Below are 14294 nucleotides of genomic sequence, written 5' to 3' on the forward strand. Positions count from 1 at the left end.
TCCACACCTTAAATATAGGAACAAACTAATAAATATTCCCCTAAAAAAACTAATAAATATTAACATTCAAATCAAATTTAAAAAACAAAAACTAAACAAAACTTGACTTTAAAGAGAGTGTGAAGGACAACTGACTTTACCCTTGGATTAATTACCTCAACGATATGAACTCGTATCCACACACATCAACTACGTTGTAACTATACAATGGGAAAAAAATGTATAATACAAACATAAAAAAGAAATGCATAACAAATAGATAAATAAGACATCACTACATGATATATAGTACTATATATTTGTCTATTTTCTCGATAATGAGTTCTTAAATATATAATATTGTACATTAGCCAAAGTTTTTTAAACAACATTGAAGAACAAAAAGAATTTGAGCTAATTTATGGAAGAATCTGATATTAAGCTATTAGTTAAACACTCATTATACCATTAAACAACATTAAACACTTAGGAAAAATCAACACAACCATTATTTGTATAAAAATTCATAGAAATATCAATCTCTCGTAAAAACTCATATAACATTAAACACTCAGTCTTAACTTAATATGACATTAAAATCATAATAAACATATTAAAGATAATTTATATTATCATATCAGCGGTAATAAATTCCTTACTACCAAACTTGAATTCTAACAATTTGGTTCTCATCCCAAAAACTTTAAACGGTGATACAATTACCCAATTCAGACCTATTGCAATGGCTAACTTCAAATTCAAGATTATTTCTAAGATTCTTACTTTTATTATCTCTAATTTATATTATCATATCGGTGATAATAATGCATTTGTTACAACTCATTTGTATGAGTTAAAACATTATATTATTTTATTTATGTCATACAATACTATAAATTAATATTATCATATCGGTGATAATAATGCATTTGTTACAACTCATTTGTATGAGTTAAACCATTAATCCATTATATTATTTATGTCGTACAATACTATAATCATTTATTTGTATTGTCATATTTTTTGGTTTTTAATTAATCAACTCATTGAAAACTTTTAATTAAATATTGTAAAATTCGTCACATTATTTTTGTTTCTGTAGAATGTTGAAAGGATGTTAAAAAAATCTCGAGATGAAAATAAAAAAATGGCGAACCTTGCAGAGGAGCATGCTTATGAGTATTACTCAGAGAAATTTAAAGATAGCCATACTGTTAACTGGGCAAATAATGGTACAGAAGGCAACAACCATTTTGATTTGACTACTGCTAAAAGCTGGAGATAAAGCCAAGCTGTATATAGAAGTGAAATCGACTTCGGTAAAGAATAAAAATTGGTTTAATCTTTCTAGGAACCAGTTTAAACTTGCTCAAGAAATTCAGGAGAACTACATGATTGCCCATGTTCATGTAGATTTAGATGAGAAAGACAAAAATAAAAAATATATTTGACAAAATACTTCAATCCTGTTGTAAGTGAAAAAGAGGTAGATCTGTGCATGATTAGTAAAAATTTCTGTGAGTCAGGTATATTAATATCTTACAATTTAATTAATTTAGTTCAATATGGTGATTTCAGAAATAGTTTCTAACTCTACTTCTGAATTTGTTGCAGTCCCGATGGTGGTACCAGAAGAGGCCTCTGATTCTGAAGAATGTTGAAAACAAGATTGTGATCATCTTTAGTACGTGGTTTTGCTTTCTTTCAAAAACTTATTTTTAACCCAATTTTAAACTGGTTTTCAGTCCAGTTTTTTAATTCAAATCTTGATTTAAATCAATTTCTTAATTCAAACCGGTTTGAATTTTGCCATAAAAAATTGGTTTTCCAAATTGTTCAAATCTTACTACAACATAAAAATTGGAGTTATAAATATTAATCATCCAAGTTATAAGTGAGAAAATTCATACTTATCATAAACATGATACATTGTAAATCATATTTATGTGAACATCTACATTTGAAACATTTTTTTTTTTAAATAATCCACGTCTTAAATATAGGAACAAACTAATAAATATTCCCCTAAAAAAACTAATAAATATTAACATTCAAATCAAATTTAAAAAACAAAAACTAAACAAAACTTGACTTTAAAGAGAGTGTGAAGGACAACTGACTTTACCCTTGGATTAATTACCTCAACGATATGAACTCGTATCCACACACATCAACTATGTTGTAACTATACAATGGGAAAAAAATGTATAATACAAACATAAAAAAGAAATGCATAACAAATAGATAAATAAGACATCACTACATGATATATAGTACTATATATTTGCCTATTTTCTCGATAATGAGTTCTTAAATATATAATATTGTACATTAGCCAAAGTTTTTTAAACAACATTGAAGAAAAAAAAGAATTTGAGCTAATTTATGGAAGAATCTGATATTAAGCTATTAGTTAAACACTCATTATACCATTAAACAACATTAAACACTTAGGAAAAATCAACACAACCATTATTTGTATAAAAATTCATAGAAATATCAATCTCTCGTAAAAACTCATATCCTTAAGCTTATTATAACATTAAACACTCAGTCTTAACTTAATATGACATTAAAATCATAATAAACATATTAAAGATAATTTATATTATCATATCAACGGTATTAAATTGGTTACTACTAAACTTGAATTCCAACAATTTGGTTCTCATCTCAAAAACTTTAAATGGTGATACAATTAGCCAATTCAGACCTATTGCAATGGCTAACTTCAAATTCAAGATTATTTCTTTGATTCTTGCTTATATTATCTGTGATTTATATTATCATATCGGTGATAATAATGCATTTGTTACAACTCATTTGTATGAGTTAAACCATTATATTATTTTATTTAAGTCGTACAATACTATAAATTAATATTATCATATCGGTGATAATAATGCATTTGTTACAACTCATTTGTATGAGTTAAACCATTAATCAATTATATTATTTATGTCGTACAATACTATAATCATTTATTTGTATTGTCATATATTTTTTGGTTTTGAATTAATCAACTCATTGAAAACTTTTAATTAAATACTGTAAAATTTGTCATATTATTTTTGTTGTAGAACATATATTAACAAAATCATTATAAAGTTTTTGTTGGAGTATATTTATTTTAAAATTTATTTTCTAATTATTATTTGAAGGAAGCCCCTAATATGCACCCTTAAAAAAAGGTGCACCGGTGGACCCTTCCACTTTTACCTGATACAGCCGGTTGTTGTGTTTCACATCAGGCTTATTTCTGTTTTAGCAAACCATAACTAGAAAATAGCCCTTTTACTTTATCTTCCTCCCTTGATATCTTAGAAAAAGAATCTCATTTTAAAGCTCTAAACTTCTTTCATGTACCGTTATTGTTATCACAAGAAAAAGAATCTCAACCCTTTCAATGACCAGTAGTTTATAATAGTTATGTAATGAAAGAGAAAAACTGATTAAGTTTGCAATTTTGAAAAAGAAGATACTTGATCCTTCTAATTCTTATTGGTAATTGTACCTTGAGGATTTTGAGTAGCATAAATGGGACAATATGATGGTCATAGAGAAAATATGAAGCAACTTGAGGAAAAACAATGGTGTTTAAAAGTAGAAAGAAAAAAAAAAGGATTGAGTTTGAATAAGTTTTTCGTAGTTTGAATATTCCACGCCATACAACACAAGACCGATGAGTGATGCGGAAAGTTGTGGTGGGATCAATGGTGAAGATATACATTACAGGAAGAATTAGAATGGTGAGATCTATACCCAAATTTTGTCAAAAATTTATTTCAAAGACCTTAATTTTTAATTATATAATATAATAAAAACAACTAAAAACCTGCTATAGCATGTAAAAGTGGAAGGGTCCACCGATGAACCTCTTTTTTTGGGTGCATATTAGGAGCTTCCTTGTTTGAATATTAAATATATTATTGTTGTTGTTATTATTATTATTATTATTATTATTATTATTATTATTATTATTATTATTATTATTATTGAGTTTTAACATAATATGTGTTAGGGTAGATTTTTTGATGTAATATTTTTATTGTAGAACCCGTAGTATTTGTATATTTCATTATACTAACAAGATCATGTATTTCTGTTTTAGGAATAACAAAAAACAATAACGTTGTTCTATTTCCTGATCCAGCAAACCTTATTCACGGGCTGCATGAACCCCACGACTATCGGGTAGGGAGATACTTCGGTAACCAACTCACAACACTATATCATGCTATAGCTCAACATGGCATGAGTAATTTCCTTGTTGTCAAAGTTGATCCCCAATGGATTGAAATTAACGATGGTGCAAACGTACCACCACCGTTTTTTCAATCAGATTTGCTAGCCATTGTGCATAGTGTATCAACACTCGTGCTTAATGCGAATAATGTTCATCATCCTACATTCCTCCTAGGTCCCAGGGCCCTAAAGCCATTCATTTACATGCCATGCAACATACCGAGCAACAAATGGCCCAATTGAATGCCTAGTAGATGGTGGGTGGTGGTAATTGATGTGTTTTTATTTTTTGGAAAACAATTGGGTTACATTAATTATTAATTGTTAATTTATATTTTGCCATTTTAGAGAGTATTTTGTGGGGACTTTGGAGGTGGCATTTCACATGGGAAAGTGTAAAACTTTCCCACAATGGGAAAGTCAATTTTAACCATTTGATCAAATAAAGTACACACATTTACCATAGTCTCTCAACGCTATATTTTTCTTCTACACCATCTTCCACCAACCTTCTCTCCTTCCCAACAACATCAAACACTACCAACCTCACTATCACAATAATAAATGTAACACAAATCATTATCAAACTCAAACACCCAAATCTAAAAACTTATAATAATTGCGTTTCACTTACAGGTCCAAGTTTTATATGGGTGATGTTCTACAAAACAAGTTAAATTGCTTTTGTTTCAATATCATTCAAATGAAATTATTCATCAACAATATCTTGTTCTTTGAAGATTCCTAGAGCAATATTCATGTGTTGGAGAAGTGTGGTGGTTTTGCAATGCGCCAACATTGTTTGAGAACACTACATTTGACATCTTCATGCTAATGAGTCATAAACTGAGTCGACTCGGTCCGGGTCAAGTTCGTTAGCCACTGATCATCGTCGTTGTTGGAGTGTTCTTTGAGAAAGTCATGGACGAGATTAGAGAGGAAAAGAGAGTAACCTTCGCTGGGATCAACAGTTCCGGTGGTAAAAGGAGAAATAGAAAGAGAGGAAAAAAAAAGGTGAGATATTGTGTTTTTCAATAATTTTTTTTTTATTTTGAGTTGGGTTGAACTTTTTTTGAATAAGAGAAAGAGAGAATGGCAGTGGTTTTGAAGAAAAACCCAGTTGTGGGAATTTGAAATGGAGCTAGTTTTATGAATTTTCTCGGACCATGGTTGAATCTCATGGGAAATGAAGATTTGCAGCACAACATATGTTAAATAAATAAAAACAATAAGGAAAAAAAAAGAATGAAATATAAACCCAGAAATTATGTGTGATGCTGATTTGATACAACCTTCATTCTAAGTGTTTGAGGTTGATGATGATGATGTGGATGGGGGAACAAGGATGGAGAGAAGAAAGAGAAGTGCTATGGTGTGGGAGACATATGATAAAATTTAATAAAACCTCAAAATCTAACCTATAATCACATGTGGTCCATCATGGGAAGATTTTCACCTTATATGCAATTTAAAATTTTGATTTTTTCTTTCTTTCTAGAAAAGTGAAAATAAAAGATTTACTCCTTTCTCCATTACAAGCATAGTGCGTAGTGAAATCATAGATGACAAATATGACTTGGAGTATATTATTTAGAAAGTGGAGGAAGGTGGAACAAGTGATGTTGCATTCCTTAAACATGTGTTGCTGATTATGGATATAAAACACAAATGTTAATTAAAATTTATGTTACAAAATAGTTTCATTAAGAGTGAAAATTTACTAGTAATACGAGTTATCTTAATGATTTTAGAACCTATATTTTCCTTTTTGAATTAACCAATCTATGTGATGGTGAAGGCAGATGACAATAGTTTGGAGACAACGACTAATCTTCGCAAACAAAAAGGTTGAATAAGTTTTCTATGTTTTTCTTTGAAATAATGTTTTCTTCAAAAGTATTTTTTTCTAGTGAGTATAGAATGGACATAAGTCAAAAAGAAAAGTGAATATGGAGCCTTTCACACTAAATCCAAAAAAAATAAAAATATTTAGTGAGTCATTGCTAAGAAAAATGTTTATGTTATAGTATACTTATTTTAATAACTATGTATGAGTTAAAGAATTATATTATTTCGAACTTCTCGTGTCCCCTCTTCCTTCATTTAAAGTCCAAAATTTGAACCATCAATCATTCTATGATTATTAAAGTTAATTTTGATCTAAATCATCATATTTCAACCACCAAACATAAGGCAAGATCACATTTATTTTATCTTTTGTTTCTTTCTTTATTTTTTTCTTGATGTTGAACGTGTTTGAATTATGTAATCTAAATTTGATTGTTCATTATTTTGGATTATATTATTCGAACTTGTTCACGATATTCTGGAAACTTATTTTTGTTGATTTGTATAATTGATTTCGATTGTTTCATATATGGACCAAATCTCAAACCGTGTTAGAGGTAACAAACCTACAACGACATTGTCTATAAAGGTGATAGAAGTTACAACATACCAAAGTTGAATGTTGAGTGAGAATGGGCACACGTAGGGGCAAGAGTGATGTCGTCGGACCGTCTCAGGTGCACAAGCCCGAGCCCAAAGAGAAAGGACACTTCATGAAAAGCATCAGGAGCATGACGAGGTTGAGGAGTCTAATGATGATATCCACCCAGATGTTGATGATAAGGGGGAGGAGGAGGAGGGTGAGCTTAATTCATATTATGGTGGGCCATCAGACGCGTCTATCTCACCCACTATGCACCTTATGTGACGCATGTGGAAAAGAGATGTAAGATACTCTCACTTATGTATTGTTTATCTTTTGGAGTGCATGGCACGCTAGTTTGGTAGAGTCCAGACCATTCCCTCCCATTTACACAAGTCTTCGTCTCCCCAGACGACCCGACAATAGGTGTCTCAGTTCTATACCATGTTTTTTTATCGTGCGATATCTCGAGGACTTAAGAGCGCTTTTCTAATATGGCATCAAGATGACATTTGGATACAAGAGAAGATATTTCAACATTTCACATTCATACTTCCTACCTAGGCTGCTTCGAGGCCATATGAGCATGAGACGTTTCATGAGATTGCTGCCGAACAGCAGGGGGACATACGATAGACATACATAACCTCATAGTTAGGTCGCATCAGAGACCATGCCTTAGAGATAATGGTTGATGTCCAAGTGGAGCAGGGAACTCCAATATGATATAGTCTGGAGCAGATCTTATGCGTTGTTTCATTTGGATATTATGTTTATGAGTTTTTTTATATAAGAAGTTTCATTATGTTTATGTGTTGTTTTGTTTTCTAACATTTGAATATTGGTCGCCGGATCTTATGTTTGTAATTTATATTTATATTTTATAATTCTTCTCTCAAAAAAAAATTATATTTTATAATTCTGAAATATTGAATAAACAGTTCATATTGTATAATTTAGGGCCCGTTTGTTTAATATATTTTTTCAAAAAAAATCTATTTTTTTTCTTAAAAAAATAAAATCACTTTTTTCATTTTTAAGTGTTTATTTAGGATTTTTAGAAAATTCATTTAATCAAAAAAATTATATTTTGATCTTAAAATGAAAAGCTAATAGGATTAGCATTTCTCAAAATCTATTTTTTTCAACAGCAAGGAGGTAACACATATACAACTTAAAACTCATTTTTTTTAAATGAATTTTTATGGATAGTAGGCAAACAAAAATGACTTCTGATTTTTTAAAAATCTCTAAATTCTTTTAACATAAAATCTATTTTTTTAATAGAAACAAACACACCTTGAAATAAACCCAAAATCACGTCTTCACAAACTTAATTCAATTGATAGGAATAATACATAATACATGCAAATTCGGGGTTTAAACCTTAATTAAAAAAAAAAAAAAACGCAAAATCACGCCATTATTACAATCCCAATTCAGAGTAACGGTACCGTTTGTCTTAACGTGAACAGAAGAACGGTGTCCGTGGACCGTGTTTTTTTGACTGGGTGTTCACTGACTACTACTCCAACCTTGTAATAACTTAATTAAAAAAATAAATAAATAATATATTTTTGTTCAAAAAAATAAATAATATTTTTATTATTGTTTAAATTAATTTAATCTTGATTTTGTTGTTGAGTTAAACAGATACCACCAACCGAAGAAGAAAAAAAAGGAAAGAAAATAAAAACATTGAACGGAGCTAGGTAGCAAAAAAAAACGAAGTCAAAACAATCTTTGAAATGGTTTTACTGTAATCAAAATCAAAATCAAAATCAAATCAAAGCCAGTAAGGTAATATTCGATCCCTTTTAATTATATTACTATTCAGATCTTTGATTTTGCGCGTGTATATTGTATGATTCAATTCAATTATAATAAAATCATTTTTGATTGAAAATTATAGGAATCAAAAGAAAGATAAGATTAGGGTTTGAGTAAGGGAAGAGTTGAGTTGAGTTGAAGAGAGAAAAATCAAAGTGAATTGAAATGCCGGAAGAAGATTTGGTTGATATCAAGTTTAGGTTATACGATGGTTCTGATATTGGACCCTTTAGGTATTCATCTGCTGCTACTGTTGATATGCTTAAGCAAAGAATTGTCTCTGATTGGCCTAAAGGTTTGTTTTTTTTTCTTTTCTTTTTTTCAATTCAATTTTATTAACTTTATTTACTGTTTTTATTTTGGTTAGGTTTGATTGTTGATTAGGGTGTCACTTTTTTTTTAGTTTTGGAACTTGTTTGCTTGGTTTAATGAGTTTGATTTACATGTTTGTCTTTGAGATGTTAGTTTAGTGGTGAGAGTTTGACTTTAAATTTCATCGGCAACGGCGGTAAAAAATGATTGTTAGTGTCACTTGAATTGATAATCATTGTTTCTTGCTCTTTTCTTTTAAGTTGGATTTTCATATTTATATATGAAGTGGCCAAACTAGGAGTTTCATTTTGAGTTTGGCAATATTTATAGAGTTTATGCGTTCTGTGTTTTTATTAGAAGATAATCAAGGATTTGGAGCTGTTGGATTTTTATGGTTGTTTGTGTCAATATGTGGTGTTGTTCATGGCTGGCCCAAGATTAAGGCCATAAACACAATCGTCTTAAGCCTCCAAAAATATTTTAAAAAAACATACTTAATGAAAACTAAAATCAATAAAATCTCACGTAACATTAATATATTACCTCAATAAAGATCTAAAATCAATAAAATCTCATGTAACATTAATATTACCTCAACAAAGATTAAATTGATTGCTTTTTTTTCTTTCTTTGTGCTAACTCACCAAATTAGGATCTTTGACCCCGAGTAGGCGCCTCAAGGTATCCTGACGGCTTAGCCCCTTTGGGCCCTATGGGACCAATCCTCAAGTCGACAACGGGACATCTGGTTTTTCCAGAGTTGGACTACCTCCCAAATGGGCAACTCAAAGAATTGAACCCGGGTTCTTCTCCTAGAAGAGAATCAGGTTTTTTTGGGGCTGGACTACCTCCCAAATGGGCGACTCAAAGAATCGAACCTGGGTTCTTTTCCTAGAAGAGAGTCATCCCAGCACAGTGATTTTACTAAAACGCTATTATGAACTTGAAAAACTGAAATCACAGTATTGATGATATTAAGAAAATCTTAGTTTTTGCTGAGCAAAATCTGAACTATGTCATCCAATGTAAGCCAAATCAAGCCCATTTTAGGTTTCTGTGTTGTTTTTATTGAGGACCGTATATTTTCTGCTGTTACAATCGTACATTCATAGCTGACTATTATGATTTATGATTGTTATTGTCATCAATGTTGCAAAAATACTTACTTTTTCTATTCTCGTCTGTGTTAGTTTCATGGGTAGGGTATGAATGTGGGTTTATTTGGTTGTGAAGACTGAATAATGACGAGAGGACACGGGTTTTCCATCATAATTTTCTTTTACTCAGAAAAGCAAGCACGCAGCACTAGTTTTTGCTTGAAACTTGTCTATATAGAATAAAATATAATTTTCATTCACACAAGCAAACAAGCATGTAGCACTTGCTTTTGATCTGAGCAGAGTAAAATGTAATTTTCATTCACACAGACAAACAGGCGTATAGCTCTTGGTTTAGTTTGAACCTTCTCTGAATAGAATAAAATATTATGGGATTGACATTTGCCAATGTCAATCTATTTTCCTTATCAACAGCCGTTACGGACATCGAAGTTAGTTCATATGCCAATACTGATATTAACAGCTTTTTTTCATAAGATCTCTTGCATTGCTAAAGCCAATCAGAATTCTGTATGAGTTGTGTTGAAATAAGACAATCAAATTCTCTCCCTCTCCTAGTCTCATGATCTCCATTCCAGCTGTCCAATTCTGGCTCCGTCCCTGTGTCTGTGACTGATTGGCACCACTTGATTCAAGTGGAGGCATCGGTTTATTAAGAGGGTCCATGAAGGTGAAGAACTAGATCTAGCATCAGTGGGAAGGAGGAAAAGCATGGCAGAAGTAGGAATGAAAAGTAAAAGTGTGGTAGTTGTAGTTAGTTGGTGCTCAGCCAACAAGGACATAGTCTCTAGACAATGATCACAACGGATAGGAAGGCCAGGTAAATGGAGTTTAAGATTTTTGTAACTCAATAAGGGAGATTGTGATATAATTACTAAAGGAGAAAACTAGGAGTGTGGTAGTTGTAGATTCTGCTCGGCCAATGAGGACATGGTTATTAGACAACTGTCAGATTAGAGAGGAATGCAAAACAAAAGGAGTTTCAGATTTTTTGAAACTCAGCAATCGAGATTGTGACAGAATTAAACCATGAAAGAATATACTGCTCTGTTGGTATGTTAAAATTACACAGAAAAGGTGGAAACGAGAGGCATACCATATCTCACAGATGATGAAATATGTGTTTGATGCAAAATCTAAATAATGAAAATCTGTGCTTGATACAAAAACTAAGATGTGTAGGTATGGTGCACAACACTGTCTAACATCATTAACGGTATTGAAAGCCTAAACCATTACGATTCCTTGCATAAAAGGTTCCTATTATAATAAGAACCCTACTATTTTAACGATACATCTGTCTTTGACCCCTTCCAATAATACATGGAATATAAGTTATTTTTATCTTAATTTCCAGTCAACCCTGTAAAATGATTGAGGACACCTAAATCATGAAAAATATGTTTAACATGCTCGGTATAACATTTGGTAAGCAAAATTGTATATAAATTGTCGTCAAACTCTCTGCAAGGAAAATTTTGGCCCTTCACTTACTCAGTTCAAACTAAAATTTGGTTGTGTTTTTAGATGAAGTGTAGAATAAATATGATTTTCGTTTTAATTAAGTTTATATTGAGTGATATATTATGGTCATATGATTGATTATTGTTAATTCTAACAGGTTTTTAGCGTTTACTTATTCAGTCAATTTGTTATGATGAATACTCATGTAGCTCCTTTAGGTTCTCTTTTACAACTTATTGAGGATTATGTTGCACGGGTTCTCTCATATATTCTTTCATTGTATTGTTGTTCTTTTCCCCATAATGTAGGCAAAACGTTCCTGCCAAAGTCAGCAAATGAAGTGAAATTGATTAGTTCTGGTAAAATATTGGAAAACAACAAGACTGTTGGTCAGTGTAAAGCACCATTTGGTGATATTGCAGGGGGAGTTATAATCATGCATGTTGTTGTACAGCCATCTCTAGCAAAATCTAAGGCTGGTAAGATCCATAGTTTCTATTGTTAATGCATCTTTTTATAGCCACATTAACATGTAATTCAGCCACCTCTTGATGAAATAGATGAGGTAGAAATGGCTGAAAAACATAATTTGCAGGGACGCTTGTAGATTTGATGAGTTAGCAGCCAGCTTTTCCCTGTAGAAAATTCTTTTTTCTATCTTTTTACCTTGCGTATAGGACTTTGTTACTTTGAACAGTTCAATAAACAAACATTTATAGAAGTCGTTGAAAGCCTAAGGTGTGTTTGGATTGAGGGTTTAGGAGAAGAAGGGAAGGGAGGGTTTACTTTTCTTTTTTAAATTACGAACTATATAACATGTTTTTTTAAAATAAATTAAGTGTGATTGACGTATTATAAGATCGTTTATCATGTTAATATGTTAACTTTTTAAAAAACATTTCTTAGTGTCCGTAATTTAAAAATGAAAAGTAAACCCTCCCCTCCCTTCCCCTCCTAAACCCTCCTACCCAAACACTCTAAAGTAATATGGGACTTTTAACCTATGAAGCACAAACACTGGACACAACACTTACGCAGACACCAATAATATTTTGAGAAAATGAATTAATTAAATGTAATCACATGCCTCGTTGTCGGATACTAACACGTGTTAGACACCAGACACACCTTGGACCATAAATGTCGGTGTTACAAAGTTTGAAACCGACATGCCTTTGAGAAGTTATCCGAGGCATCTCATCTACTAAACATTTATATATTTACTAAAAATACCCACCTGTCCAAGATAAAACCAATTCTAATGATTGCCAACTTAAAACCATACATGTTTGGGGGAAGTTGTCCCACCTTGTAATTTAATTGTCTGGTAGAGGGTTATATGAACATAATAATGGTTGAAGGAGATACCTGGGTTAGAGTCACCATCAAGTATGAAGCATGTTATGAGCTATGTTCTATTTTGCAAGAATCCTACAATATCTTTTGATTTGAAGGTTGAGAAATTATGAAGTTTGATATTTGCATTTTTCTTTTACTCAACAGAGAAGAAGGTTGACGATTCATCCAAGAAGGTTGTCTGTTCTTGTTCTATAATGTGAAGACAGTTTGTGAGTTGGAGATGCTTTCATCAATCACTTGTGAACCACAGAAAACCATCTGCTTGATCGAAATCCTTCTATTTTCAGCATCCCTGTGTAAAATACGTATACAAGCAATTATATATTTATAGAAAAGTTTGGGTTAATGGTGTGACTTCTGAAGATGATGTCATTCTTTTTATTACAACGTCGAAAAGGATTGAAAACAATGTAACCATTGATTGCTACCATTATGCATGGCGTTTTCACTTTGCATTTTCATTCACGTGTCTGATAACATATCCATTTTTTCTTTATCATATGCATTTGATAGTGCGTAAGTACTACTGTTGTAATTTAATTGTCGTGGAAAAAGAGTAAAGTCATTGGTTTTTTAATTTGCTGAACTACACCCTAAGAAAACCAGCCAAAACACACCAAACACAAGCCACACGACACCCAGTAAATCTGCCCAGAACAGAATCGCAGCGGTAGCGAAACAGAAAAACACCAACCCCTGCTCAAAAGCACAGTGACCCAAACACAATGAAGGCAACCAGAAAAACAACCTGCTGGCCATAAACACACCAAAGCAGAACCGAAACATCTCCTGATAAACACCCTTATATGGAGGCGTTGCTAGCGATGGCCGACCCTTCCAAGTTAAAGAGAAACTTGATCAATCAAATCCATACTAGACTGATATGAGCAAAACCACAACCCACCAAAGCATCTGGCGCTGTGGAAGCTGCCAAAAACATCTGGTTGAAAGCAACCCCAATTGAGGTGGAAAGGTGATGCGGAGGGAGAGCTTGTTGCACCACCACAAGATCCACATCTTGAGGAGTGTTTGGACGTCCTTTCGAAAAAACCGCATAGAAAGGATTAAATTTTAGATTCATTTTTCAAAACAATCAGAGATATATTTTAACATTTACTTTCAAAAAAATATATATTTTAATACTTATTTTTTTATATGATATATCGTATTCTTTTATTACTTATTGGTTTTCGCTTTGTTTTTTTATCAAAGACTTTTCTTTTGAAGAATGCTTTGTTTTTTTACTAAGACTTATTAGTTTAATTCATTTTTTACTATTTCATATATTTTTAACATAAGTGATCATTGTCATCATGTAATTCCATAATATTAATGTTTAGTATTTAGTATATTATTTGTTATATTTTGTATTAATTCTATTACTCTTTTTTTTTTTTTTTTGGATTCAATAAATACTACTACTTTGTCCCAATCAGTATAACTTAGTTGGGGTCGGGGTTCGAACTTTGGGTTCACGACCTATTCACCTTAAAGGTGAATTTTTAACCATTAGTCTAATTGACAAAAAAAAAAAAATCTATTACTTTTTCTTGTCT

The 14294-nt window shown here is 31.5% G+C and overlaps 1 protein-coding gene across 1 annotated transcript; it reads left to right on the plus strand.

Moving 5' to 3' along the window:
* Positions 1-8310: 8310 nt before the first annotated feature.
* On the plus strand, positions 8311-13199 carry LOC146934071 (membrane-anchored ubiquitin-fold protein 3). Its single transcript, XM_085705923.1, has 4 exons — positions 8311-8455; positions 8568-8780; positions 11688-11858; positions 12883-13199. Exons 2-4 carry the CDS (start codon positions 8651-8653, stop codon positions 12936-12938), a joined length of 357 nt encoding a protein of 118 aa, XP_085562049.1. The 5' UTR covers positions 8311-8455; positions 8568-8650; the 3' UTR covers positions 12939-13199.
* Positions 13200-14294: the final 1095 nt, after the last annotated feature.

Source organism: Medicago sativa, chromosome 4 (assembly GCF_051527215.1).
Source record: "Medicago sativa cultivar Bolivia chromosome 4, Bolivia_mono, whole genome shotgun sequence".
NCBI classification, from domain to species: Eukaryota; Viridiplantae; Streptophyta; class Magnoliopsida; order Fabales; family Fabaceae; genus Medicago; species Medicago sativa.